Source organism: Artibeus jamaicensis, unplaced genomic scaffold (assembly GCF_021234435.1).
Source record: "Artibeus jamaicensis isolate MK-2021 breed Jamaican fruit bat unplaced genomic scaffold, CSHL_Jam_final scaffold_369, whole genome shotgun sequence".
Taxonomy (NCBI): domain Eukaryota; kingdom Metazoa; phylum Chordata; class Mammalia; order Chiroptera; family Phyllostomidae; genus Artibeus; species Artibeus jamaicensis.
The window spans coordinates 1,266,826-1,294,200 of NW_026522042.1; the positions used below are offsets into that span (position 1 = coordinate 1,266,826).

At 60.8% G+C, this 27,375-nt stretch overlaps 1 protein-coding gene across 1 annotated transcript in view; it reads right to left on the bottom strand.

Annotated features, from left to right (window-relative positions):
- Positions 1 to 8,177: 8,177 nt before the first annotated feature.
- The window catches only part of IL31RA (interleukin 31 receptor A), a 34,563-nt gene continuing 15,365 nt past the window's right edge, over positions 8,178 to 27,375 (bottom strand). The window contains exons 5-14 of the mRNA XM_037145152.2: positions 21,927 to 22,089; positions 18,586 to 18,665; positions 17,438 to 17,660; positions 15,319 to 15,501; positions 14,399 to 14,497; positions 13,500 to 13,646; positions 11,943 to 12,083; positions 11,075 to 11,168; positions 9,991 to 10,066; positions 8,178 to 8,796 (exon numbers count right to left, since the gene is read on the bottom strand). Of these exons, the coding sequence (XP_037001047.2) occupies positions 8,359 to 8,796; positions 9,991 to 10,066; positions 11,075 to 11,168; positions 11,943 to 12,083; positions 13,500 to 13,646; positions 14,399 to 14,497; positions 15,319 to 15,501; positions 17,438 to 17,660; positions 18,586 to 18,665; positions 21,927 to 22,089 (1,644 nt within the window). The 3' untranslated portion in view covers positions 8,178 to 8,358. The remainder of the gene's footprint in view (positions 8,797 to 9,990; positions 10,067 to 11,074; positions 11,169 to 11,942; positions 12,084 to 13,499; positions 13,647 to 14,398; positions 14,498 to 15,318; positions 15,502 to 17,437; positions 17,661 to 18,585; positions 18,666 to 21,926; positions 22,090 to 27,375) is intronic.

Consider the following 27,375-nt stretch of genomic DNA (forward strand, 5'->3'; position numbering starts at 1 on the left):
CCCAGCGGGGGGAGGAGGGGGGTTCCAGGGCGTGTCTGGACAAGGACCCTGACAAGGGCGTCCCCAGGTGACCTCTGAAGGCAAAGAGCTGAGAAAGAGCCGTTTCCTCTTCCAGGACAGTTAGTCGGCACCACTGCCCCATTCGTACCCACTTCGCCCTCCTTCTTCTCTCGGCCTGACCTGCCGGGGACCGCACACGTGTCTGCAGGCCTCACCTGGGCCTGCGCTGGGCAGGCGGCACTGACAGGGAGGGAAGCAGGGGCCCTGCCGCAGACATGCCCCAGGCTCCCAGAACGAGCTGAGTCCCACCCCACCCCGGTCACACAGCCCCCCACACAGAGGAACGGAACCAGCCAGGTGAGCCGCCTGGAGAAGGACTGGCGGCAGGCCCACCTGGCAGAACCTCCCTGGCCTCCCCTCTGCTCATCTGTAACCACGGCAACGCCGTCATACACCTCAGATTGGCAGCCTGGAAGAAAGGGGCCAATTCCTATAAACACAACCAACCAAGACCAAGGCTGAATCCTAACTCACCCCTTGGAAGGAGAAGGAAGCAGACGCCAAAAACCCAACTCCCAGCAGTCCAGGACCCGGGGGCTTCCCTGGAGAACTCTACTAAATAGTCAAAGAAGAGTGAATACCAAAAAAATTAATTCCAAAGAAATCGAAGGGGAGGAAAGACTGGCTTCCCAACTGTACTTTGTGAGGCCCCTATCGCCCCAGGAGAAAAACCAGACGAGGAAAAAAAGTTACAGGCTGATGTTCCCAGCAGAAATAGATGCAGAAATTCTCAATGAAACACAGTGTTAGCAAACCAAATTCCACAGCCCTTTGAAAGGGTCGTGCCCCTCGACCAAGTGGGGTGCAGCCCAGGGACACCAGGCCAGCTCAACATCTGCAGGTCGGTCACCATGGTACACTGTGGACAGACAGACAAGCATGAGCTCATGTAGGTGGGCGCAGAACAGGGTTTGACAAGAAGGGAGGTGGGGCCCGGGGAGGGCCCAGCAACACGGGGGATCTGCAGTCCATCTGGGGTCGATGGCCAGGCCTGGGGGGTGAATGTGGGAGGAGGCAGCCGGGGGAGGGGTGGAGGCTGGGCTGGGGGTGGCCCCGGAGGAGCCAGGGCTCCAGAACCACAGTGCTACGGTGCAGTTCTTTCAGTTCCTTACGAAGACGTCACAATGATCTGAAGAATTCTGAGCGAGGGGAATCAGGGAGAGGGGCCGAGGCCCCGACCGCAGGGCCTGCAGTCCTTCCCCTGGGCCGTATAAGCGCTGGTCACACCCGAATCTGACGCCCTGCCATCTCTGAGCCCTGCACCTCACTCACCACCCCCACATCCAACCCACTGGGCACTCCGCAGCAAAACGCCGTCTCCCCAGGAGTGGGGGCAATCGACAGCCAACACCTGCCTCCTTCCCAGTCAGTCTGGTCTGCTCCCCTGCCCACTCTGCCAGGGCCTGTCCCCCAGGGTCACTCACCCTCACGTCCATACCCTGGGCACGCCCATTCCTGGCCTCGCCCGCACGCCAAATTGTTACTGAGCCCAACCAGTGTGGGGGGCAGCAGTAGGGGTGGTCCTACCGCTCACTGCCTACCAGGCACATCTCCAAAGACAGAGTTTGGTGGAAAAGAAATCTTTTCCTTAATAGCAAGTTTCTGCCTAAAATATATGGGTAACAAAAGTAAAATATCTGGAAAGAAAAAGTCAGTGTGATATCAAAAATAGCTACTGATCCCTGGCTGGTCTAGCTCAGTGGATTGAGCCACAGGCTTGTGAAACGGAAGGTCTCTGGTTCAATTCCCTGTCGGGCACACGCCTGGGCTTCGGAACAGGTTCCCAGTAGGGGGCGCACAAGAGGCAACCACATGCTGATGTTTCTCTCCCACTCTTTCTCCTTCCCTACCCCTCTCTCTAAAAATAAATAAATAGAATTTTTAAAAAGTTGCTACTGAAATCTGTCATCACAACTACCGCTCAGGTTCCAGAACGGAAAATGACGTGAACAGAACGCATCAGTTCACAGCGCCGACTGTTCGCACCAGGGTCTTTGGAGACGACGGCCATTGTTTGCCTCAGAGCCCATTCCCTGTAAGACGCTCGGAGGAAAACCACCGAGCCACGGCGGCCAACTCAGTTTGGGGCTGCGCCGGGGGCCCCCCCTCCCACCCAACAGCTTCTCAGCCGGAGGAGGCCAAGCTGGTCTCCAGTCCCTGGGCGGCTCCAGGCATCTTCCGGAGTCTGGGCCACAGGCCTCCACTCAGCGGCCCGCACTGGCCACAGGTGGCAGGCCTGCTGACCACTGACACCCCCACCGGGGAGGGGAAGGGACCCCCTGCTCTCTGCTCTCAGAAGTCCCAGGTGTGTCCAGCCGTCGGACCCAGGAGGGCCAGTGTTTGCCTTTGCCCCTCCTCTGGCCGGCGTTTAGCTAAGGGGCCGAGCCTCCAGCAACACGTGTGCAGCTCCCCCCCATTTCGGGGGGTGGTGGCCCCCCGTTACAAAATGATTTGCAGACCAGCACCGTGGTGGCCAATCCCAGCCTAAACTCACTCATCGCAGGAAGACGGCTTCGTCCACGACCGAACTTCCTTCTCTGGCCAGTCTCCCCTGAGGGGAGCCCGCCCCTCATTCAAACGCTCTGCAAGCCGGACGAAACAAAATCAAGGCCAGGAGCCCGCCTACAGGCAGGTTCGAACCACCCCTTCACCCTGCCCGCCCGCAGTGCCCCGGGCGATGCGGCTCTAGCTCCCTCTCTGCAGCTGGAGAGACCCAGCTTGGGGAGGCCGGGGCTGGCGCAGACCCCGGGCGCAGACCCCGGGCGAGCAGGGCGAGGCTGGCCTGCACACGGCCCCTCGGCAACCTGGCTCTACCCTCTCCTCCGGTCCGGCCCCCGGGGCCGCCAAGGGGACCAGCCTCTGGGCACGCGTTGAATAAATGTGCCCTGCGTCTTAGGTGCTGGATCTGCGGTCGCCCCGAGGGGCACCCCTGCCCACCCGTGTCCTGAGCCCCGGCCCACTGCCTCCTCCCTGGGCAGCCGGGCTCCTTGGCTTCCACAACACTGGGACAAAAGTGCCGGGGAGCCCTCAGCTACGGCCGAGGGGCGAAGGGCGCAAAAGCCAGGGCCCCTTGCCTTAGCCCGGCCGCCCTCCGTGGACTGTGTCTGAAACCTCGTTCTGCTCTGCCTCTTGCACAGAGCGCCCTTCAGCACTCTGGCCGGTGCTGGGGGCAGGGGCAGGTCTGCGGGGCAGGGGCCCCAGGTGATGTCAGGCAGGCTTCCTGAGAGGGTGGGGTTCGCTCACCTGGCCCCACTTTGCCAAACTCAGAGAGTTTGCCACCAGACCCCGCGGGAACAGGGGCTGCGGGCCCACAGCTGGACCCTGCCCGCCTCTCGGCCGGCACCTGGGGCCTCCCACCTGGGGCCTCCGCCTCCAGGAGCTGGCGCAGCCTCTCCGCTGGATCCGTGTCCCCCGCCGCAGTTCCCAGCCACAAGCCGGCTGGGCTGCCGGGCGGGACACCCAGCAGAGTGCAGGGTCCAGGCCGGGAGGCCGAGGGACCCAAGGATGGCACTGGACAGCAGGACTTGGGTGTCACCGTGTTCTCTTTTGGGGTGGTTCTGTTTAGAAGTTTCTGTTTGGGGCTTTTTCGGAGGGTGTGGTTTGTGGGACCGAGGGGCCCGGGTTCCAGGGAGGAGAGAGGCGTGAGGACTGGGACGGGAACCGTCTCCTTGGGCCCCAGAGGCACCGCCTTCGGGCCTCCTCCCCCTCTGGCTGGAGTGTGAGCCGTTCCTGGAAGGTGACACGGGAGACGTCCCGGAGTTGCTGGCTGGTGCCCCGTCGGCAGGAAGTCAGCGAACAGCCGGCTTGCACTTTCCCTGGAATCGCATTTTTCCTGCAGGACAGCACGGCTGGCCGATGAGCGTGTCCCGGGGGTGGCCGGCCTACAAGCTGACTCACAGGAAAAAAACGCTCAGCATCTGAAGTATTTCTGATTAATCTGGAAGGCAGCTGGAGGCTTCCCTGCCCCGTGGTTGCTTCCCGGGAAACGGCGCAGCACAAAGCCTTTCTCACGGGAAACCACCTCTGACGCAGCCGCCGGGTTTTCCTGAGGGCGCACCGTCCGGTCGTGGGCCAGCCCCCCACCGTCCACCGACGGGGTCGCCTGCTCTGGAAGCAGAGCCCAGCCCTGTCCGGACCCCGTGCGAACACCGGCGCTCCGAACCGAGAAGGGAGTCCGGGGGCACTGGGCCCACCAGTCAGCCCCGGGTGCCCTGGCCCTCCCCTCCGCGCCCTCCGCGCCCCACGGGGCACCGGCCCGTCCCTGCAGAGCGGCGTGACTGGGGTGGTCTCGGGTGGGCCAGGCCCTCCAGGCGGCTTCGCTGGCGGTGAGAGGACACCAGGGCCCCGGCCTGGGCTCGGCTCCCGCCTGGGTCCCACAGACCCCGGCCTCAGACAAGGCGCGTCCTCGGCCGGACACCGAAACAGCCCCCCACGGCCGCCTCAGCACAGATTAGCAGGCGGACAGCTCAGCTTCTTCCGCCGGGGCCTCGGGCTGAGCTCTGCCCCGGGGAGATGGATTTGGGAACCTAGGCGGCCAGTCTGGAGTCCTTGTCCCGTCCCCAACTGTCTGCTCGGAAGTGGTCGCCTCCTATCCCTCCGGAAAGTTCTAGCCACGCAGCTCTCTCCCTGGGGAAGCTGCTGTGGGCACGCGGCTCCCTCTGCCCTCGTCTGGGGCCTCGGGCTGGTCTGTGGGGACCGAGGACCGCAGCGCCACACCCTCTGTCCCCTCTCCTTGTCCAGGGGAGTGACCCAAGCGGGTCCCAAATCGGAAGTGACAAGTGCAGGACAGGCAGGGAGGGGCGGTGAGAGCTGGGCCACCTGCGCCTCTGAAACCGTCCCCGAAGTCCATCCCGAAGGGGTGGGCCAGCAACTGGGGGCACGTCCTCCGTGACGTGGGGGCCACGCTATTTGCAAGAGCAGCAGGGGACACTGGGAGGGCACTTGGGGGGCTGGGAGGAATTTGGAGACGCTGCCCTGAGGAAGGAGAGGGGAGGCCACGGAGGGGGTCGCGGGGCCCAGCAGGGTCCGGGCGGGACAGGTCCCCTGTCCGATTCCTGGTCACCTGGAGCAGGGCTCTCCCGACCCCTAACGTCGTCAGACTTTGCATCCTGAAGTCTAGTTTTAACACCCGCGCAGGTGAAATGCTGAACCACACGCATAACCCTGCGTTAAAGCGGCGCTGCGGCTTTATTACTTGAAAGGCCGGATACAAACAGCCTCGTGGGAGAGCCTTCCAAAGGCTGCTCCCCCCACTCCCATGAGGTCACGGCCCCGCCTCCAGGTGTGGGGGATGCAGGGCCTCCCTCCCAGCTGAGTCCCCCAAGAGGAAGCCCGTGGGCGGAGTCCCGAAGGTGGAAGGTGGAAAGTGCAGACAGAGAGTGTGGGTGGGACGTCAGCCCGGAAGCGGTGTGAGCAGGGCAGGCCCCGCGGCAGCCGCACCAACGGCTCGCGGTCGGCAGACCACACCCCGGGCCACAGTGAGGGCGCCTCTCAGCAGGGAAAGGGCCGGACGTGCCGGAGCCTCGGGCCCTTCGAACCAGCGAGGCTGCCTGGGGAGAGAAGGGTGGGCAAGGTGCTCAACCCTGCAAAGCCGGAGGAGGCGCTCAGTGCTGACCCCCGGGACGGACACCTCGTTATCAGGCTGTTCCGGGTGCTCCGGGCTGATGACAGGCTTCGTTGACCCACTAGGTGCCGGCAGCAAACCCCAATGTCAGGGGTGGGGCAGTCACCGGATGGAGAACCACTGATAGAAGCTAAGAGACCCCCCCACTGCCCCCTGGGCTGTGGCGGGAACAGGAAGCTGTGAGGGCTGGGGGTGGGGGACAGAGTCCCTTCTGGGGCTCGGGGCAGGGCTGCTTCCCCCACACAGGGAGTGGCAGCGGTGGGAGGCCGGGCCTGGCCTGACCCTCTCCTTTGTCACCCCCGTTTCGGCCAGCCTGGCTTCTGTGTTGTTGGACAAGGGAGGGGTTGACGAGCACCGCTGCGGCGGCCCCCAGAGCCCCGGGAAACGGGGTCTTATCAGCTTCCCAGGACCTCGCTGAGACCTGGGGGTCCTGCTGTGGCCTCTCCGTGTCTCCGACGTTCAGAGAACACGCAGGGAGACTGCCTGGCCACAGGAATGGCCCAGGACGCCGGGCTAGGGACTGGAAGGTCATCAGCAGCCACAGAGTCCTGTGGCTCTGCTGTGAGCAGCCAGCTGAGACCACGGGCGAGTTCCTGGAGCTCCTGGAAAACTGCCCCTTGTCCTGGTGGAAATGCTGGCCCCGGGGAAGCCCCCCACCATCCGTCTGGGACAAAGCCGCCCAGATTACTGCCGCTCCCCACCCCCGCCCACCTCTGCAAGGGCAGCAAATATGGACAATGGTCAGAGGAAGCTGGTAAGAAGGAGGGAAGGGAAGAGGAAGAAAAGGAAGGAGAGGAAGGAAGAGGCCGCAGAAGCCAGGATGGGAGTGGGGTGGAGCGGGAGAGGCAGGGGGCGGGGGGTTGGCGGGGGAGCAGAGGAGCCTCCTGGTCTCTGGAACCCACTAGCGGCTGCCGCTGGGTCCCCTGCAGTTGGCCACCATCAGACTGTTGGATTCTAGCTTCCAGAGCCTCATCCAGGGGCAGAGGGACACGGTGGGGGAGGGGACGCCCTCCCCACCGACCGCCGCACACGTTGAGGCCCCCAGTGGAGGCAGGCAGAGAGCACAGTGCGGGCACAGGCTGCCCCTGCGGCAAGTTCGCAACCCCAAGGTGGGGTGAGGAGGGCCCTTTGGGACCCTGGGGGACAGGCGGTTCCCGCAGTGGGTGTCAGGGCAGAGAGCCCAGCACAGGGGATGTGTCCCTCTGCTTGGTCCCTTCCTGCCACCGGGACACGGGGCAGCGCCCAGCCCTGGCCCCGTCCCTGGTGGGCTGTGAGCAGGGGAGAAGGGGGCGGGGCAGGGCACTGCCGGCACCTGAGGCTGAAGGAGGGCAGAGAGCGTGGGGACAGCGGCCCTGCTGGCCTTTGCACCCCATCAGGACATAGCCACTGGCTGAGGAAAGTGGCCAGGGACACTGCAGGGCAGGGAGAGCCCCAGGCGCCCGACACCAGCCTGGGACAGACACCCAACGGGGGGCGAACACTGCCGTCCCCCTGACCCTTCGCGCCCAGTGTCAGTCCAGGAGTGGACAGGGTCAGTCACAGTCCCCAACAGTCAGGAGCCACGCCCTGGGCTGCAGGTTCCTCAGTGTCAGGGCATCGGGCAGGAGTGGGTCGGTTCTGGGAAAACAGAGCAGCGCTTCTGTGCAGTCGGCGGGGGCCTGACTCCTCACACCCGCCGGCACGGGCCGGGGTCACGGCACCGGCCAGAGTCTCGGCTGCACGTCAGGAAGTCCCTGACGTCACCGTGGTCAGGGTCTGGCCCAGCGCCAGGCCTCAGTCCCTGGTCAGGGCAGCTGAGCTGGGCCTTCACACTGAGGTGCAAGCCAGCCTCCCTCGCCGCCTGCCCCGAGCTCGGCCCTCGGTGGGGACCAAGGGTGGGGGGTCCTGCTGGGGGGCCAAGAGCGGTGCCTGTGCCGCTTGGCTGCTTCGGGCATTGTCGGCACCCTGGGCTCTGAGTCAGCTGGAGGTTCGAGGACAAAAGCCACCAAAGCGTTGGGTGTCTTTCTGCCCCAGGCAGGGGTGCAATGCAGACGGCAGCAAGGCCAGCACTGGGTGGGGGGGTGGGGGGGCCGGAAAGCGGGCGGAACTGCTGGACCCCGTGCTGCCTGCTGGCTGAGAGCCCCCAGGGGCAGGTGGGGGCGCCATGCGGGATGCTGGATTCTAAATGGGGGGAGGAGGGGCCTGGGCCACCGTCAGGGCGGCTCTGCTTCCTGCAGCCACATGGAAGGACAAGCGGGCGATTTCGGGGCTGAGTCAGGGGGGCCTGGAGCCTCAGGAGGCCCGGTGACAGAAGGGAGATGCTTCCTCCCGCCAGGCTGCCCCTGGCGATGCGGGGGCTCCGTCTGAGGAGCAGCCCCAGCCGGGACCGCGACCCCGGCCCAACTCCTGGGAAGACCAGACCCATCCACCTCAAGGCCTGCTGTCCCTGCAGGTCCGCCAGCCACCGTCCTCCGGGACGGAGAAGCAGCAGAGCAGAAGGGCACAATCGGCTTCTCCTCAGTGACACGTGGGCAGGTCGTGTTGGTTTGGGCCTGGCCACCCAGGGGCTGGCAGACTCGCCCTGCGAGGGGGGCAGGGGTGGGCAGGAAGGCTGGGGAAGCTCCCCCGGCCGGCCATGCTGTCCCCTCTGCAGGCGCCGGGCAGCGAGACTCAGAGGGACTTGAGCCCTGTGGCACCTAGATTTCTCGCCTGCCGTGGTCCGGCAGCGTCTCGGACACGAGAAACTCTCTGGTTGTCACGGAGTTCTTCAGGTAGGGGTTGGGTGGCCCGTGCTCCGGCACGCGGGCCGGCCCGGCGCCCTGCGCCGAGGGCAGCAGCGGCTCTTCGGTTCCTGGGCCGGCGCCCCCCGGCCACCCGGACCGCCGGTGCTGCGGTTTTCCGGGCGCCCCCTCAGTCGCCGTGGGGGCCTGGTGAGGGAAAGTCACGTATTCATTGTTTTCCCCTCCCAAAATGTTTTCCCGGCCCTTTCCGGATTCCTCTGAGGAAACCTCTTCCAGAAAATTCTCAAAGTTCACCACCAGCTTGTCAATAAGGTCACTGGGGGCAGGACATGGCTTTAGAATCCTGTCTTCTGCAGTCACAGAGTCGTCCAACCCCTTCTGCGGCAGCTTCGTCTGAAAGAGAGAGGGGGACGCCCCGAGGGTCATGGGGGGCTACGCACAATGGAACTGAAAGCCCATCAGGCTTGGGACACCGAGGCCCTGCCTGGGACCAGCCCCCCACCAGCCCCCAGAGCCCGGAGGGGAGGCCTCCCCTCCAGGTGCCCCTCTAGGAAGCCTGGCAGGGGTGGCCCGGGTCTGAGAAGGGCCCAGTGCATCGGACGGGGCATCAGAGGCCCCAGTGCATCAGAGGCCCTGAGGCCCCCGACCCTCGGCCCTGCGCCCACACAGCCCAGCTGGGCCGAGTGTCACAGAGCTGTCAGAGCTGGGAGGACCCAAGTCACAGCCACGTGCCGGCCTCCCAGGAACCCCAGGTGGCCCGTGCCAGGGATGGCGTTGTCTTTGTCACCTTTGCCTCGCCAGAGCCAGCCCGGCACCTGGTGCGGCCCGCAGGACAGCTGAGCGCTGGCTCAGGCCCGACCTGCACCTGGTGCCAGAGCCGCTGCGGCCGAGGCCAGAGCTGCCTGTGAGTCACCGCGTCGCTTAATTACTGTTAATGAGCAGGAAGGGAAATGGGTCACACAAGGCTGACAAAAGAGAGGAGAAAAATAGAAGCCCAAGTAACCGAAGTTAAAATAGATGTAAAAATAATCTTTGAGTGTCCGTGTTCAAAAAGGGACTTCCGAGTCGAAACAAGGGTAATATTAAAAATTCCTGCACCAAGAGAGGCTAGACACGACCTTTCAATGGTGACGATTTAAAAGTCTCACTGAGCTTATTTTCAATTAAGCAAGGAATTCAACCTTAAAGTTTTCAAAACTGTTTTCAATTTTAAGTTTTATGAAAAAAAGACAGAGAGGGTTTCTACTTATGAGTCGATGACCCAAATCCCCGCTGTCAAAGTGTGATGATGAGGTTCCCAGCCCCGGAAGGCAGTTCAGGGCCACCTCCCCATCTCTGGACCCCCCCACATCGGGGTCCTCTCAGGTCTCCAGGGGGCCTCTTGGTGACCGTGGCTGTTTGTCAAATGGCCTCAGAGAGCCGGCCTCTGGCTCCCTGGTCAGACGGCCAGGCCCTGCGGGTAGGGCAAGCGTCTTGCTCCCACACAGTGCCCTGCCCACGCAGGAGCCCCAGCCCATGGGAGCCGTGCCCCCGGCTGCACCTCGAAGGGCTGCCCCCACCCCCGCCTGCTCAGGAGCACCGGCTCACCTGCAGGCCGACCCAGGTGGCCAGGCTGCTCTGGGCGGGGTTGGGGACCTGCGGCCAACACAGGTGCTTCAACCTGCTGGAGAGAGAAGATTCCCACACAGGCGTGAGTCCCAGGAGCTTTCTGCACAGACGGACACTGCGGCCGAGCCTGGAGGGGGCAGCTCCCGGGCTCCTGACTCAAACTGGGAAACAGGCAGCGTGGGGGTGACCCTGGGGATGTGGCGGGAAGAGCCTTGTCCCCACACAGAGCTTTCTCTACCCCTACCCCAGACATCAGACCACCCAGGGCCATCGCTGTGAGATCCAGGCCCTGGGCGGAGTGGGCGGAGCCTCGGGAGCTGCCCGCCCTTCCATGCGGGGATTCCCGAAACAGGGTCCCACCCAGAGGCAGCAGCCCTCCCCAGGGACTCGCTAGACATGCAAAGTGCCCAAGAATGTGTGGCGGGGCTGCTGGGCGACAATCTGCTTAGCAGCTGAGGCTGACGTCAGTGTGCCCATAATCGAGCACAGCTGCTGGGCAGACAGCCCATGGGGGGCAGTTCTGCCTGGAGGTCTGCGGGGTGGGCAGCCCTCGACCTCAGGGCCGAGAGCGGTGCTCTGGGGAGAGAAGCACAACACCCTGAAGGCAAGCTTCCCTCCCCAGAGTGGCTGGGGCACCGGAGACCACGCCCTGCATCCAGGCCCCCCGCCCCCCACCCCGGCACTGCCCCAGAGCGGAGCAGTCTGCCTGAGCTCACGGCCCGCCGGTGCCTAACTCCACGGCCCACGGGCTCCCTGCCCCAGGCCCTGCCTTCCTGAGTCCTCCTGCTGCCTCCAGGGAGCCCTCCAGACACCGAGGGGAGAGCCTTCTCCCCAGCTCTGGCCTCAGACGCCCTGCACAGCAGGTAAAGCCTGGGGGGACGGCTGGCACAGCCCCCAGCCTCCAAGGGCCCCGTGCAGGCTGTGCTGCTGTTCAGTCGCACGGCTGGTGAGCGGCAGCTGTGGACCAGGGAACAGAGGGACGCCTCCGCCGTGCTGGGGTGCCCTCCCCGGACCCCAACGCTCCCGCCCGTCTCCGGGGCACATGCTGCTGCTGTCAGCTCACTTGGGCCTTCTGAGGCCGTAGGCCACCGTCAGGACCGTGAGGATGAGCAGCCCGCCGCCGACCAGCGCGGTGATGAGGTAGACCTCGAGGACACCTGCGGGGAAGAGGGGGACAGTGTGGGCAGGGGCGGGGCTCCTGCTGGCCTGCCAAAAAGCAAGGTTAGCCCTGGCTGGCGTGGCTCAGTCGATTGAGTGCTGGCCTGTGAACCAAAGGGTTGCCGGTTCGATTCCCAGTCAGGGCACATGCCTGGGCTGGGGGCCAGGTCCCCAGTAGGGGGCGTGAGAGAGGCGACCACACACTGATGTTTCTCTCCCTTTCTCTCTCCCTCCCTTCCCCCTTGTCTAAAAATATTAAAGTATTAAAACTATTTTTTCTTGCCTCCTATTTTTTAAGGTAAAAACTGATGAGTAGAACATTATTATGTACATTTCTGCTTCTAAAATCTCCAAAAATGATGAGGTTAAGCCCCTTCCCGTGGGCCTGTGGTGCCTGTCCAACCAAGACCTTCCCTGCGAGGCCCCGCCGTGTGGCGACCTTGGACACACGGAAGGGGTGCCTGTGAATCCGGGCACGGCCTGGCTTGGGGCCGAGAGTGAACTCAGCATGAGCCCAACCCCCCTCCTCCAGGTGATGGGGGCCCTGCGTGCGGAAGGAGCAAGACGACCCGTCTCCGGATTCGCCCCTGACTCGCCTGCGTGCCCTGCCCTCTGCGGCCACACGCCCTCCAGGAAGGCGAGGAGCCCGGGAACACATGGCTCCTGGCACTTCGGCGCTGCCCTTCTGCTCGCTTCCCTGACTCTGGGGGACACCGTCCCTCACCCCCTGAGAGAAGCCGAGGGGACCACCAGGGCTGGGAGGGAACACTCACTGATGGACAGCGTCTTGAAGTTCACCCTGGTGCCGTTGGTGCCGCCGGCCCGGGTGCTGGCCATGACCTGCAGAGTGTAGGGCGTCCCCCGCGTCAGGGACTCCAGGCCATACCGCAGGGTGCTGGGGTCCACTGTGCGTGCTGCAGGGAGGCATCAGAGATGAGACCGTCAGGAGCCGGCCCCGCTGCGCGGTCCCCCTGGGGCAACGGTTCCTCGGGTCCGACACCAAACACAGCAACGGGAACAAACAGGTGAAACTGGGCGTCTCCAAAATGCACAGCTTTCGTGCATCCAAGACGCCGTCGGAGGGAAACCACCGCCCACAGGACGGGAAAACCTGTCTCGGGTGGCGCGTTTGGCAGGGAAGGGACAGGACACATAAAAAGTCTCTTACGACTGGAGAACTGAAGGCGACCCCGTTTGGAAATGGGCAAGGAGAGGAGAAGACCCCAAAGCAAGCAAAGGCGTCAGCGCCATCGGTCACCGAGAAAGTGCACGTCGAAACCACACTAAGGCAGCACGTTCTACGGCACCCACTCGGAAACCGCGACAGTTTTGTAAACAGAAAACAACAAGCGTCGTCAGGGATGCGGAGAAATTGGCACCCTCACGCTGCCGCAGGACGGGGCGGCCGAGGCACAGAAGTCAGGCGGTGGTTCCGTAGGCTGAACCGCCTCCGTCAGAGCTGAGCACTCCAGAGCCGGACGCAGGGGCTCACACAGACCTTTGTGCACAGTGGTGCCGCCAAGACCCCTCATGAAAGCTCACAGCACCATAGACCACCATGGCCAAGAGGCGGAAACAACCCAAACATCGTGGCCGCCTGGCCGCCCGCAGGCTGACACCGTTTGTGGTAAAAGGGGACCAGGCGCTAACGTGCAGCGCCACGTGGACAAGCTGGGAAAAGCGAAGGACGCTGGACAGGAAAGGCCACATGCTGTAGGACTCCGTGTGTGGCAGGGGCGGTTTTGTGCAAGAGGGTGACAGGAAGCGCGGCAAAGGGCACAGGTATCCACCTGGGCAGGACACGGGCAGGGGTGACGGGGGCTCAGCAGCAGGGAGTAGTGTCCCTGGTGGCACACTGCAGATCGGAAACGTTTTAGAAGTGTTTTATCAGAACAAAAACCAGCCTGAACAGAAACCTGAGCCTGGGCCAGAAACGAGGGTGTCAGCAGATATCGTGGGTTCAAGAAAAAGGTGTGACGGGGCAGGGACAGCCGGAGGCTCCACCAAGGTCCCTCCCCAGGTCTGTCCACACCCCTCCCGTCAGCCCAGGCAAGTCCCATCTGGAACAACGGCCCGGAGGCCCCTGGGAGGGAGCCTGTCCCCGCCTGACCAGCAAATCACACTGCCGCCTCCGGTTTCTGCAGGACCTTCCGGTGCCGACACTTCACTCGTCCGACTCCAAAAGCCTCAGGAGGCAGCTGACCTCGACCCCCTTTTCAGAGGCTCACAGACGCAGAGGGACGCAAGCCAGGTGTGGCCCTATGGCAGGCGTGAGGTCACCTCTACTCGGGGCCCTGGGTTTTTTCCCGCTTGGCTACGAGCAGACTTACAGAATCCCTCTCCGTTCTCGGCTTGGTAGAAGATGGTGTAGTTGCTGATGAAGCCATTTCTCTGACTTTTGGGGACCTCCTTCCATGTGACGGTGACTGTCTTCACGCCGATGTTCTCCACCTTGGTCACGGGACCTGCTGATGGGACTTACAGGACAGGGGGACAGACCGTGAACAGGAAGGAAGCGTAGCAGGTCCTCCCCGCAGGGCCCTGTCAGGCACTCAGACCAGCTGGTGTTGGGGGTGGGGCCGGACGACAGAGCCACCCCGCCAGCTCCTCCGGGGAGACCGTTGCTGGAGTCCCCGTCTTGAACAGGAGGCGAAGGGGGAGTCTCTGTGGACCCCTCGCTCTCCCCTGAGACCCAGCTCTGTCATTCACACCCGCCCTGGCGATTACCAAGCAGGCGAAGAGCGTTTCCATGGGACTACTTTGAGTGACAGATGTACCTTCCACTGTCGGAGCTGGAAGATGTTAACTTCCAAAAAGATGAACGCGACGTCTGAGAACGTCGCCAGGAAAGCCCTTGCTTATTGCTACGCAATTACAAACAACCCAGTGTGTCTCAGAGTGACGATGACCTCTGGAGGGTCCCTCACTGAACATCATTGCTGCTTACAGCACGGCCTGCCCTCAGCCCCTTGGGACTTCGGGCAAGTCCCCACCTCTCTGAGCCTCAGTTTCTCACTTGTGAACCTAGGGGCTTGGACGTGACGAAGTCTGACGTCCACCCTGCTCTGAAATTCAGTGACTATCCGGCCGCCTTGGCATCCAGCACAGGGGCCGCTGTGCACTGACGGTGCGGCGCAGGCCCCGGCCTGCGGGCCTTTGCCACTGGGCTGCGTGCTGAATGGGCCCAGTGCTTCCTGTCCCCACTACCCAGGACCGGGGCCACACCTACCGTCTTGCTCGAAAGAAACCTGGGCGCGGTATGGCTGGCCCACTCCGTCTTGCAGCACTGGATGCACCGAGATGTTGTAGCACCAGAAAGGCAATCTGACTGGAGAGAGAGAGAGAGAGAGAAGCCTCGAGGGCAGAGCACGGCCTGTGGCGAGAAGGCCAGCCCTGGAGTTACGGCCTGAGACTCAGGGCAGACGCTCTCTCCATTTCCTCATCGAGAAGCAAGGAGGCCAGGCTGGTGGCCTCTCATGTCCACTCCAGCCCCGGCGCTTTGAGCCGCTTCTCAACACCAGACCTGGACCACTCTGATGAAAGGATGGGGCCGCCCAGGGAGGGAGAGGGGGAGGCCAGCCCGCCCTGCCGTGGGCTTTGCTGCGTGACTTGGGGACGGTCCCCAGCACACCACCCGTGTGTGCGGATGCCGTGCGGTCCGGTTCTGCCCGCCTGCCTCCCGGCACAGGGTGCAAGTGTTCAAGCAGGTGCGGTTGCCTGGGGAACAGTTCAGGCCAATGGGCTCAGGAGGATAAAGCCTCACTCGTGTGTCCTCTGAGGATCAGGGACACCCTGGAGGAGTGGTTGTGTCTGTCCCCTGGGGAAGGGCCCCGGCTCAGAAACAGGCAGCCAGACGGAAGGGGTGCCCTGGGCTGCACAGTCTCCGTCATCCGCGTGGTGGGGACACCTGGGAAGGGCTCGCGGATGGCGGGTCCTGAGGGGGCGTTTCCACCTGGACACCCGCCAGAGACCTGGCCAGACACTCCCGGCGTCCCGGCCCAGCACCGCTGGGACACACCCAGAAACGTGTGCTTCCCGAGCCCGTCCAATGCCATCAGCCACAGTCACAGCTCTGAAGCCCCCGCCAAAGACTTGAAAACAGATGGAAATGGGCGGGGTCCCACCCGAGGGAGCCAGTGAGGCCGCCACGGCTACCTCGCTGGATTGTCCAGTTCCTGGCCCGAGACACCGGTTCCCAGCACAGGGGGGCGGATTCCAGGTCTGGGAGCCACTCCACGATCCACGCGTCCACGTCCGGGGCGGAGCTCTGCCACGTCACCACCAGCCAGTCCGCGGTGAAGTGGGTCTGAACGGCCTCGATGCACTGAACCGCTGAAGGCAGAGAGGAGGACACTCTGCAGCCCCCCAGCGCCCCCTCCTGACGCGCCCACCACGTCTGCATCCGGCCAGTGCCCGAGGCACAAAGGTCAGGGTTCGGGACCTCCGCCGCAGACCCCCGGGGGGATTTTCACCCCTTTTCTTGTCCCCTTTCCTCACCCCACCTTCGATGATTAGGTGCCCTCTGAACCCTTCCTTGTCTCCCAAACATATTCCCACTGCCGTGTTGATGACCAGAGGCCTGGCCCCACAGGCGTCCCTGTGAGCCACAGTGACGCAAGCCCAAGGAGAGGAGGGGTCTCTAAAGGCAGGGTTTGGGGCACCAGAAATTGTGGGGCTGGGAAGCTGGGAGGTGGTGGCCTGAAAATCACACCAAGCAGGTGACTTCAAATTTCACATGTCTCAGCTGGCCCTGCCCAACCTGGCTACAGAGGCCTGTCCCCGGGCGGGAAGAACTGTGTCCGTACCAGAAAGATACAAGTGCACCCAACCACGGCGTCTAGCTGTCAACCAGTAAGTGGCACCCCCGCCCGCCTGGGGGAGAATGTGGGTCTGGACACAGGCCACAGGGACCCCTTCAGCAGGGAGCCTCCAACCCGCATCTGAGGGAATCGGAGTTAGAGATCGGTCTCGTTTGCAGGTGCACGGAGGCGGGGTGGGGGGTCAGAAGACCACAGCCGCACCCTCCCCTCCCCCGCTCCTCTCCCGCCCCCCACCAGAGCCTGCGGCCCGAGTGTCGAAGTGAACACCAAGTCCCAGGTGAGGAAGATGCGGGGGTGGCCCCCCGACAAATCTGAGACGCCCCAGCAGCAGGAAGCCCGGGCCCAGCACCCGGGTTGGGTGGGGCGGGGGTGGGGTGGTGACGCGGCCATTTCCGGGCACTGGAAAGGCGCCAGCCCGACCCGGACCCTCTTCCCAGAGGGGCCCGAAGACACATGGCCCTTTCCCAGGGACCGCTGCACTCGGAACGGCTGCCGCGGCCATTCTACACAGCGGTCCAGGGGGACTACTCGCTTCGTGTCCGGCAAAGTGCCCACGCCTTCTGCCTACAGAGCCAGAGAGTCGACATTTTAGGCTTCGCAGGCCCGTGGTCTCTGGCACGGCTGCGAGCCCTGCCGTCGCAGGACGGGAGGCAGCGCGGGCGACTGCGAACCGGAGGGCGCGGCTGTGCCAGTGAAGCTCGGGTCACGAGACAGGGGTTGGCCAAGGTTTGGCCCGTGAGCTGCGGTTTGCCCGCACCTGCTCTGGGACCATCGTAACCGACAACAGGGTGACACTTTGGACACACAGTGGGCCCCTGCAGAGCTGGGGGACGCAGACGAGAAGCCCTTTGGGAACAGAGCGAATTTTAGCTGAGGCCTAGAGCGGAACAAGGCAGGGAGATCTACTGCCTGCCGTGCCTCAAATGAGAATCGAAGGAGGGATTTTATTCTAAAACGGGGCGTGAAACGTGAGTTTGCCGAGGAACAGTGCAACGTCCAACACCATGTAACAGGTGTGGCGAGCCACGTGCGGGCGCGTGCGCATGTGGGGCATCTCCCGAACTGCACGGTCGGAGGGAGGAAGGGGGTGTGAGCAAAGGGGACAGGGACTCGGCCGTGGTCGGGACTGGGGGGCGGATTCCAAGGAGCAGCAGCTCTGCCCCGTTTGTGGGGCCCGGCCGGCGTTCAGGCCGAAGCAAACACGGCTGCCCGGAGGTCCTGGGGCGCGCGGTGTTGCCGGACGCCTCACGAGGGCTGGTGTCTCACGGAGGCTCTGTTCCCCGGATGCTGCTTCACGGGCCCGTTAACTACAGGAAGGCTTTGCTCTTCCCACAGAACCGAAAAGCCTCCGCCTGGTTTTCACTTGGACTCAGAGAAGCAGAGGAGAGGGGCTGTCCCCGCCACTGCCAGGGGCAGGCGTCTAAGGGAGAGGTGTCTGCATCACTCACGCTGTTCGGCGACGGCTGGAACCCTCAGGGTGGCCGTGGGACTGTGTCCGAGAGAATTGTAGGAAACGACAGACACCCAGTAGGTCTCGTTACCCAGGTACAGCTCCAGGCCCTGGTGCTCGTGTGTGGTGTTCTCGGTCTTTGCAAGGTGAGTACTGTTTTCTGGAAAGTACTGTACGAGGTAGCCAAGCGTCCTCTCCAGGGGCGGGGCTCCTCTTGCCTTCTGCACACAGAGGAACTCACGTTTATGGCCAAAAACAAAGAAAGACAAGCCCCGAGGTGGTGTTGAATGGGGGCAGGAGGGGCGGGGTGATGTCGACTCTTCGACGCTGAACTGGGGCGAACCACACACCCCACGCTGTGACCCTGAGCCTTGAGGGGCATTTGCTGGGTGGGCCCTCGGTCTCCACACCAACAGAAACCTGACGCCATGAGGCCAGACCAGGGGAGCGCCTGGGCCCGTGCAGGCAGGACCCCCCACGGCCCATCGGCTGTCTCTCCCCCCCCAGCCCACGGGGCAGAGAACATCGCTGAACGGCTAACCCAGCCCCAAGCCTGCCCTGCCCCCGGGCGCCCCTCGGCTGCCCCACCTTCCCTGTTTCCTGGCTGGAATTCTTTCTCCTGTTGCCCTTTTCCTTTCAGATTTCTCTCCTCTTCCCCCTCGGTTCTGCCCTTCTCCTCCTTCCTCACCTCTGCCTTGCCCGCCTCACTCCCCGCCCACCCCCCCCCCCCACCGCCCCTGCCCCGAGAGGACTCTTCAGCCTGTTCTGTGCTGTCGTGTCCCACCATGCAGGCACATGCATGCCACACGTCTGCAGTGACCCGAGGACACCCCATGGGCTGTGGGCTCTGCACCCTCCCATTGCCCCCAGAGCCGGCCAGCCCACAGGGGCTCTCAGCATCGGCCCAGGGGCCTCCTGCACTTGACCGGGCACCTGCCACAGATGCCCGTGCTTTGGACAGAAGGATCGAGGGGCCACGGCAGCTCAAGGCACCTGCAGGCTTTGTGAGCTGGGGAGCCAGGCGAGACTGGGCATCACAGGGCCTCGTGGGAGGGAAATTCAGGAGGTCAAAGTTCGAGACTCACAGTTCTTTCAGGAATAAGAGACCAAGGGCTTTAAGTAAAGAAAGGACCAGAGTGCAGTCACCTTCCACAGCAACATCACGGGCCGTAGTCCGTCCGCCCGGGCTGGGCCGAGGGTCCTCCACACGTCCAGGCCGAGAGGAGCTGCGGGGACCAGAGGGAGGCTCTCAGGCGGCAGTGACCGCGACCCGGGCAGCTGGGCAGGGCCGGCATCGCACCGACCAGCGAGGTCTGAATCTCGTGGCTGAATGACTGGACGTGACCGGGCAGAAAGCAACCGCCGCAGGTCTGCTGCCTCAGTGTGCGCTCAGAGAGGAAGGAGAGGAGACCCCGTCGTGATAGAAGTCACCGCCCAAAGCTGGGCCGATGCGTGACAGTTCATGTCCTCTGAGGCATCAACCTACACGCACAGAAGCTGGGACCCCAGACACAGCCGACAAGGAAATACATATAATTCACACCCGCCTACTTCCCGAAAGGTCGAAACTGCACCCTTTCACTGTCACAAAACGCAAGAAAAAAATCAAAGAAGAAAGGAGCAGAGAAGTGGCCCACGCCACGGCCCCTCTGAGCTCGGCCTTCGATGCCGGCTTCCTGGCAGGAAGAGTAGAGAGGAGTCACGTTGCGTATTTCTCGGGGCCTCCTCACAAAACCGAAATGCAGAAATCCGCACGCAGAGGCGAGCGCTTCCTGGCACAGCCAGGCAAGTGGAAGTATGTTTAGACTCACGGGAACACGTCACGCGTGACCCCGCATTCCTCCGGCGAGCAAGGTCACCAGAGACAACCCGCTTCAGGTGTGTCTGAGTCTGACGCTCTGACCACACGGGGGTAAGACTGGCAAAAAGAGAGGAGTTCACATTTCGCTCGGTCCCTGGGCTCTGTCTCATCTCAAGCAGGTTTTGGCAAGAAGTGGCTCCCTGGCAACTCCTGGCTAAATTCTCTGCACCTAAAATTTCGAAACGCTGAGCTCTGGATGGAGAACAAGAGGAGCAGAGTCTTAAGGCGCCACTGGAAAGCGAGAGGCCTGAGGGGCCGACGCTCCCTTGGAGGCCACAGGCTGAGCCTGAACCTTTTCTCCAGGGAAAGCGGGAGAAAGATCGCGCCATCCGGTCTGCGGAGAACGGGCTGGGCCGCGGACCTGAACTACGTCGGTGCAGAGACCGTTTTCAGGGTCTCTTTGACGTCTGTGACAGTGTCTTAAAGGAAAAGACCAAACTCAGACAAAGACAAGCTCGCATGCAGGAGACGCACCCGAGGGCCACCAGGCCAGCAGGCTGTGCCGTGGGGATGGAGAGGTGCGGCCACAGCTGCTCTCAGAGAACGGACGCCGCCACGTCTGACTGTGGGCCGAGAATCCGGGAGACAGACTGGGGTGATCGGGCCCTGTTCAGCCTCACGGTGACTTCATCGCCTCCCCTGCACACACCCCTCTCTGCCCTGCTGGGACTTTCCTCGCCCCTCCCAGGCCTTTGCAGAACCAGGAAAAAGAGCAGCCAGCACAGGCTTCTCCCGCAGGGCACACGCGGCCGGTCTCAGCCTGTCTGGAGCCAGTGAGACAGAGCAGAGACTGAGCCCCTCCCGGGCCAGCCTGTGCCCCAAGGGGGTCCTGCCATGTCTCCCACCTGCAGTCTCCCTGTTCCACTTACAGGGGTCAGGGTTGGGGACAGAAATACCGAGAGGGGGGAACCGAGAGGCCGGATGTGCATTACCGTCCAGTCCCCACTATCCATCTGAATTGAAAGCCGTGTCCAGAGAGGCCAACGCGAACTGGTCACCAAAAAGTCGATCACTCCAGTCACTGGGTTAGAAATAGAGTCACCCCACAGGCAGACCGTGACAATGAGTGGATTTAATCGGGTATTTCCCTCGTGTGCCGAGGCCGCCGTTCCCTGCAGGGAGCACCCAAGGGGAACAGCCTTCCAAGACCGACGGCCTTGCTTCTGTACGGATCTGCAAGTGTTCTGGCCAATTTTCCACTAACCACAAGTGAATAATGGATTTGAGGTTTCATCGAAAAGGGAAAAGTGAAACTTCTGTATTTGTGACAGAGCACAATTAAATTTCGCAAACCTGCTCTCCAAACTGTACGAATTCCAAGGCAGCCATTGTTTGGAGCAACACGGGGACCCTTGGGTGCTGTGTTGCCTCAGTGACAGCGGGGGGGCCGCACCCTGAGACCTGCTGGTGCCCTAATGATGTGTGACAAGGAGAGCCGCCTGCTCTCAGCTGACCACACCCACGTCCCTCTTTGTGGCAGCATGGCGTTCGACCCCACAGCCCTGCAGCTGGGACCCTGACCACGTCAGCCCCGCGTCTGAGCCCGGAGCAGCGAGGCAGCTGCCCGCACTCACGAGCTTCTAAGAAACAAAGCCGGGTTTGAACATGTCCCGTGTGTCTGTGGCAGGTACCGACACGCTGACAGGGGGGTGGACACCCCGAATCATCCTAGAGAGAAGGCACAGGGCTTCAGCCTAGGAGTTTCCAACCGTTAGGAGGGTGTGCGGTGCGTTATGCCAGCCGGCACGTCAGCGTGAACACAGAACAGGTCGTTTATGAGTGGGAACAGGGGAAGCGGGGGTTTCTTGGGGGCAGATGGGTGCGTTTTTGTTAATTTCTTCTGGGATCCTGAAAAAAATGAAGAACAACAAAAGCCAAAGCTTCCTCCTGGTGACTTTGGTCAGTGAGTGTTGACTGGGCTTAACCAGCCAAGGGCACGGCAGCGTCTGCTGTTCGGCTGCTTAATCTCGGCCGAGTGGCGAGGATCGTTAGCAGCCGCAATGCTGGCGGCGACTCCAGGCGGCGACTCCAGGCGGTGAACGCCACATCAGACCCTGGCCAGAGTGCGGACGGCCCCGCAGAAGACACTGAGCCGTAAGGACTGGGAGGTCACCTGGGGGAGGAGCGGGCTGAGCACAAGGACGCCCCTCGGGCGGGCGAGCTGAACTCTGGCCAGCCTGTCCGAAGGCACGGCCCAGGGGGCCGTTTCCACCCCCCTCTGATGTTTTAGAAGGAGGGCCCGCCAAGACCAGCAGCAAGACCTGGGCCTCTGAGAGCCCGTGACCAGTGGGCCGTCTGCCCCGTGACCGTGGCTCCGGCTCTGCAGCATCTTCAGTGCATGACAGGAGGTGCTCCATAGGCTACCCCTTTGTGTGCAGACCTTTACAAGGGCATTAAAAATGGGGTCTGAACTTCGGCCTCCAGGACCCAGAGCTGCTGGCACCGCCAGGGGCAGCTGGCTGACCTGTGTGCGGGGCGGGCCCTGCGGGGAGGGAAGGTGCGGGCCCTGCAGCTCCAGGACCACAGGCTCCCAATTCCCAGGCGCCGCACTTGGCCAAGTCCACAAAGGGTGGCCCTGCCGCCCGCCCCAGCGCCGGCAGACGGGGATTGTGAGGGCCCCACTTGCCTTCCTCCTCAGTCATTCCCGCCTCTTCTCGGCTCCAGCCACTCCAGAACTTGGACTTCCAAGCCGCACACCGCAGAGCTACGGCGTAGACCGCAAACGCCTGCAGCCCCGTGAGGTTGTAGGCTGAGTCTCCGTCCATCTCCTTCTCGAAGCTGACTTCCCTCTGCAAGGCACAGAGAACACTGAGCTGGAGGGGAAACCACCAGGAATCTTTCCATTTTTCCTCCTCCCTCCCCAACCCCTTTTACCTTTTCAGAACTAGTGGCATTGTATCTCAAATTTGTCAATGTATAATTTTCATAAATAAACCTCCACACATCCTCGGGGACCCAGAAACCACTCCCTGCCACTTCCCACCTCTAAGCTTGCGAGCCAGAGAAGCCGGGCTCCGAGCTGGCGTGAGCGCACTGTCCTGCGCTTCTGGAAGGAGCCAGGTGGAGCCCTGGGGCCCCCGGCAACCTGGGCCTCGGCTCCAACTCTGGAGGCGACTCCAGCACCTACAGATGAGGCCCCAGGGGACAGCAGGTCCCCTCAGGGGCACTGAGTTCAACCCCACATCTGGACAACACCTGGAGAAGCGGAGGGACCCTGGGCGGCCTCAGCGCTGTCACTGGCAGGAGCAGATGGGAGCTCCCGCTGCCACGGTCCTAGACGCCGCCTTCTCCCCGAGCCTCCCTGTCCAAGGACCAGTCTTTGGGTGACCAGCAAGCTGACAACGATGCGGCTCCAGTCCCTTCGACCCTCCCCGGGGGAGAGAAGCGCACGAAGCTCTCTGTTCGGGAGCACGGCATCCTCGGTGGGAAGACGAGCCTGCCACTTTCTCTGACCTCTGACGTCTCTTGTGGAAACCATGACAGAAGCAAAGGCCCTGCCGTTCGCTTCTGCGGCGGTTGTGCGGCTGCAGTGGCCGTGCGGCTGTGACAGGCACTTGTAATTGTGGTTTTACTTTGGTTTCCGCTGATTAACAAACTGGAACGGCACCAGCAGGCAGCCCGTGTGGGAGCATGTGCACGAGCTGTCCGGCCCGCAGGGCCAGCAAGCCTGCCAGTTCTGGCGTGGGTGTCGCCGCTGGGCGCCAGCCCAGAACTGCACGCAGGTCCTGGGCCTGTCACTGGGCAACACGGAGGGCGTCTGTGGTGACAAGCTCAGTGCCCAGCTCCAGCGGGGGCCCGCTGACCTCGCCACCCTGGGACCTGGCATCACCGGGAAGCAGGACCAGCTGCGGAGCAGGGTTCGTGTTGAGCCCCGGGTGCCTGGGGCACCTCTGCCAGCCTCCCCTGAGATGCTGCAGGGCCAGGATGGGGTTGCTGGAAACAACCCCATGACAGATTTGGGACAAGCTGTCGTCTCTGGGCGAGGAGCGTCCCCAGGGCCCAGCAGTCGGGGCCGTGGCTGGAGACAGACAGACCTTCTCGGAAGGCTGTCCACAGGCGAGTGAAAGGAAACCATAGTAATCCACGTGCAAGGTGGTCTAGGAAAGCCCTCTCTCACTTTTCCTGCCTTTTGAAACAGATGTTTCCTATGCATCCCTGGGCCCTGCGTCCCGGGCGTGGGCTTCCTGCTGGGCACGCTCAGCAGGGCTCAGGGAGAAGGCTGCTGCCCCCCCGCCCCGGCACGTGCCCCCCTGCACTCTGGCCTCCCGTCCAGGGTCCGCTGGCCCTCCAAACAGGAGGGCTTCGGCCTAAAACTTGAAGTGAAACAGCTCCTTTTCTGAAACGGTCGGGACTGGGAGCACATGCCGCCGACCGAGGGCCCCCGGTTCTCACGCAGGAAGAAGCCGAGTGGCAGCTTCAGGGGCCGGATGAAAGAAGAGGCGTCTGACTGGGGTGGTGACGACAGGACACAGTCAAAGGGGCCAGGGGACCTGAGCACCCGCAGCAGGGACGCCAAGGTCTCCCCGTGGCCCCTGCTGGGCTACCGCTGGGCCCGGGGGGGCATGGACGTTGCCACTGATGATTGAATGGGGTGTGGAAGGAAGGGTTAGCAAAGCTGAGAGCGCTGGAAGTTGGAGAGTAAAACCCTGACTAAGTTTTATTGAAAAGTCAGAAAGTAACCAAGTTTTGGGTGACAGAATAAAGACTCTCAACTGTCTACAATGATGGGCAAGACCAACATGAAGAAATCCACAGGGAGCAAGTAAAACACCTGTGCTCAGGTTAAAACAAACAAGTTGTAAGGTAGTAAAGATGTATTTGTAAGTCTCGGGAGCATGGGGGGCAGTTTTAAAGATTTAACTGGAGTCACTGACTGGCAGGCAGGAGCTGGTCCCAGAGACGTGCTATGGTTTCAGCCCGTGCCCCTGGGAACACGAGGGTCTCCTCTGAGCTCTGAGGTAAGAGATGTTTCTTACACTTCCGCCAAGACGGAGGCACAGGTGGAGGCGCCGTGCCTCCTCACACAACCAAGTTTAGAGACAACTAAATATTAGCAACAGAAAACACAGTCAGAACACAGAAAATTGAACTTTTCGGAAGTCTGATAACAACAAATTCTTCAGCCTGACCGGTAAGAGGGGCGAAACCAGCAGCTGGCAGAGCGGGTTGCACAGGAAAACTCGGTCATATGGATCCCAGGCGTGGGGTTGGACCTGGTGGGCAACTCAGCGAGCGATCGTGGGGAAACTGCGAGGGAGCAGGGCTGTGGGTTGACTGTGGTCGCGCATTCATGTGTGGATAGACAAGCCAGGGAGTGGGCGATTGGACAGGAGCCAGCAGGCCCCAGCGGCAATTGGCGGCAGAGGGCTCCGCCATTTCCCCGCTCTGACCCCGCCTCCACATACAGCGTCATAACCCAGGGACATAAGTGGCCCGGCCCAGGTGAACCATGTAAGGCGCTGCCTCTCACCCAGCTGTGAGAAACAGCAGAGGGAGTCACCATTTCCCCGCTCTGACCACGCCTCCACATACAGAGTCACAACCCAGCGACCTGGGAGTCCAAGGTGCCGCTTCTCACACTTAAAGGGCCCGAATAGACCAAAAATGGCTCAAGAAGACCTCAAAGCCGCAGAGCCTATAAATCTAAGTGATGAAGAAATAGCAAAACTCTCAGACGCACAGTTTAAAACACTGGTGATCAGGATCCTCACAGAACTGGTTGATTATAGCCACAAATTAGACAAACATATGAAGGTGAAACTAATTGAAATGAATGGAATTGCACAGGAAATCAATAGCGATGAAAAGGAAACTGGGTCTCGAATCAATGGAGTGGACCAGAAGAAAGCAAATAATGGCCAAACAGAAAAGAGTCAAGAAGCAAGAATTCAAAAAAATGAGGAGAGTCTTAGGAACCTCCAGGACATCTTTAAACGCTCCAACATCCAAATTATAGGGGTACCAGAAGGGGGAAAGGCACAGCCACCAGTGGAAGACTTATTTGAACAAATAATAAAGGAGAATTTCCCCAATCTGGCAAAGGAAATAGACTTCCAGGAAATCCAGGAAGCTCAGAGAGTCCCAAAGAAGTTGGACCCAAGAAGGAACACACCAAGGCACATCATCATTACATTACCCAAGATTAAAATGAAGGAGAGAATCCTAGAAGCAGCAAGAGCTAAGGGGACAGTCACCTACAAAGGAGTCCCCATCAGACTTTCAGCGGATTTCTCAAAAGAGACCATATAGGCAAGAAGGGGCTGGAAAGAAGTATTCCAAGTCATGAAATCCCAAGACCTACAACCAAGATTGCTCTATCCAGCAAGGCTTTCATTTAGAATGGAAGGACAGATAAAGTGCTTCTCAGATAAGATCAAATTCAAGGAGTTCATCATCACCAAGCCCTTATTATATGAAATGTTAAAGGGACTTATCTAAGAAAAACAAGTTAAAGAAACGAACAGTGAAAAGACAGCAAACTCACAGTTATTAACAACCACACCTAAAACAAAAGCAAACTAAAAGGACAGTTAGATCAGGAGTGGAAACATAGAAATGAAGATCTCAAGGAGGGTTAGCAACGGGGAGTGGGAGGAGGAGAAGAGGGGAGAAGGTACAGAAAATAAGTAGCATAGACAGTAGATAGAAAATAGATGGGGGGGCAAGAATAGTATGGGAAATACAGAATCTAAAGAACTTGAGACACATGGTCATAAACTAAAGGGGGGGCAATGGTGGGGATGGGGGGGTAGGGTGGAGGGGAATGAAGGGGGGAATAGAACAACTGTAATGGCATAATCAATAAAAATAAATAAATAATTTAAATAAAAAAAAAGAGAAATGTTTCTTACAGTACAAAAAGCAGTCTAAAGGCAAGGACTGATAAAATTCAACAGGATTAAAATGAAGTTCCATTCATCTGACATCACCGCAGACAGAACGGAGCCAGGCCACAGGGAGCGAGATGTTTCCTACACTCACCCAACAGATAGAAGACTCATAAACAGAACATGTAAGGAAATCCTACAAGCCAGTAAAAAAAAAAAATCAGGTGGTCCAACAGAAAAAACGGGCAAAAGGCTTAAAAAACAACTCACAAAGGAGGCCACCAAACCATAGGAAGGTGCGCCGCCCTGTTAACAGCCAGGCACACCCACATTAAAGCCACGGTTCTGCCTGCTCACACCATGGAGGACTGACTACACAGCAAGGAAAAGCCTGGGCTCTGGCCTCACGATGTGAATGAATCTTAAAAGCACGGACACTTCTCCAAGGAGGACATACAGAGAGGCCAGAGACACAGGAAAAGATGCTCAGCATCACTAGCCATCAGAGAGATGCAAATTAAAACCACAATGAGATACTACGTCATACCTCATACCAGTGAGAATGGCCATCACAAACAAATCAACAAACGGTAAGTGCTGGAGAGGATGCAGAGAAAAGGGAGCCCTAGTGCACTGTGGGTGGGAATGCAGACTGGGGCAGCCCCTGTGGAAAACAGGATGGAATTTCCTCAGAAAACTAAAAATAGAACTGCCTTTTGACTCATAAATTCCACTGCTGGGATGATATCCTAAGAACCCTGAAACACCAATTCAAAAAAACCTATGCACCCCAATGTTCATAGCAGCACAATTTACAATAGCCAAGAGCTGGCAATGACCTAAGTGCCCATCAGCAAATGAATGGATCAAAAAACTGTGGTACATTTACACAATGGAATACTTTGCAGCAGAAAGAAAGAAGGAGCTCCTACCCTTTGTGGCAGCATGGATGCAACTGGAGAGCAGTATGCTGAGTGAAATAAGCCAGGCGGTGAAAGACAAATACCATATGATCTCACCTCTAAGTGGGACCTAATCAACTAAACATGCAAGCAAACAAAATACAACCAGAGACACTGAAATAAAGAACAAACTGACAGTAACCAGAGGGGAGGGGAAAAGGGGATAAAGGGGGAAAGAAGGGGAAGGGTCACCAAGGAACATGTATAAAGGACACATGGACAGAGCCAAAGGGGGGTAGGATCCAGGATGGGAGGGTGGGGTGGGGGGAAATGGAGACAACGATAC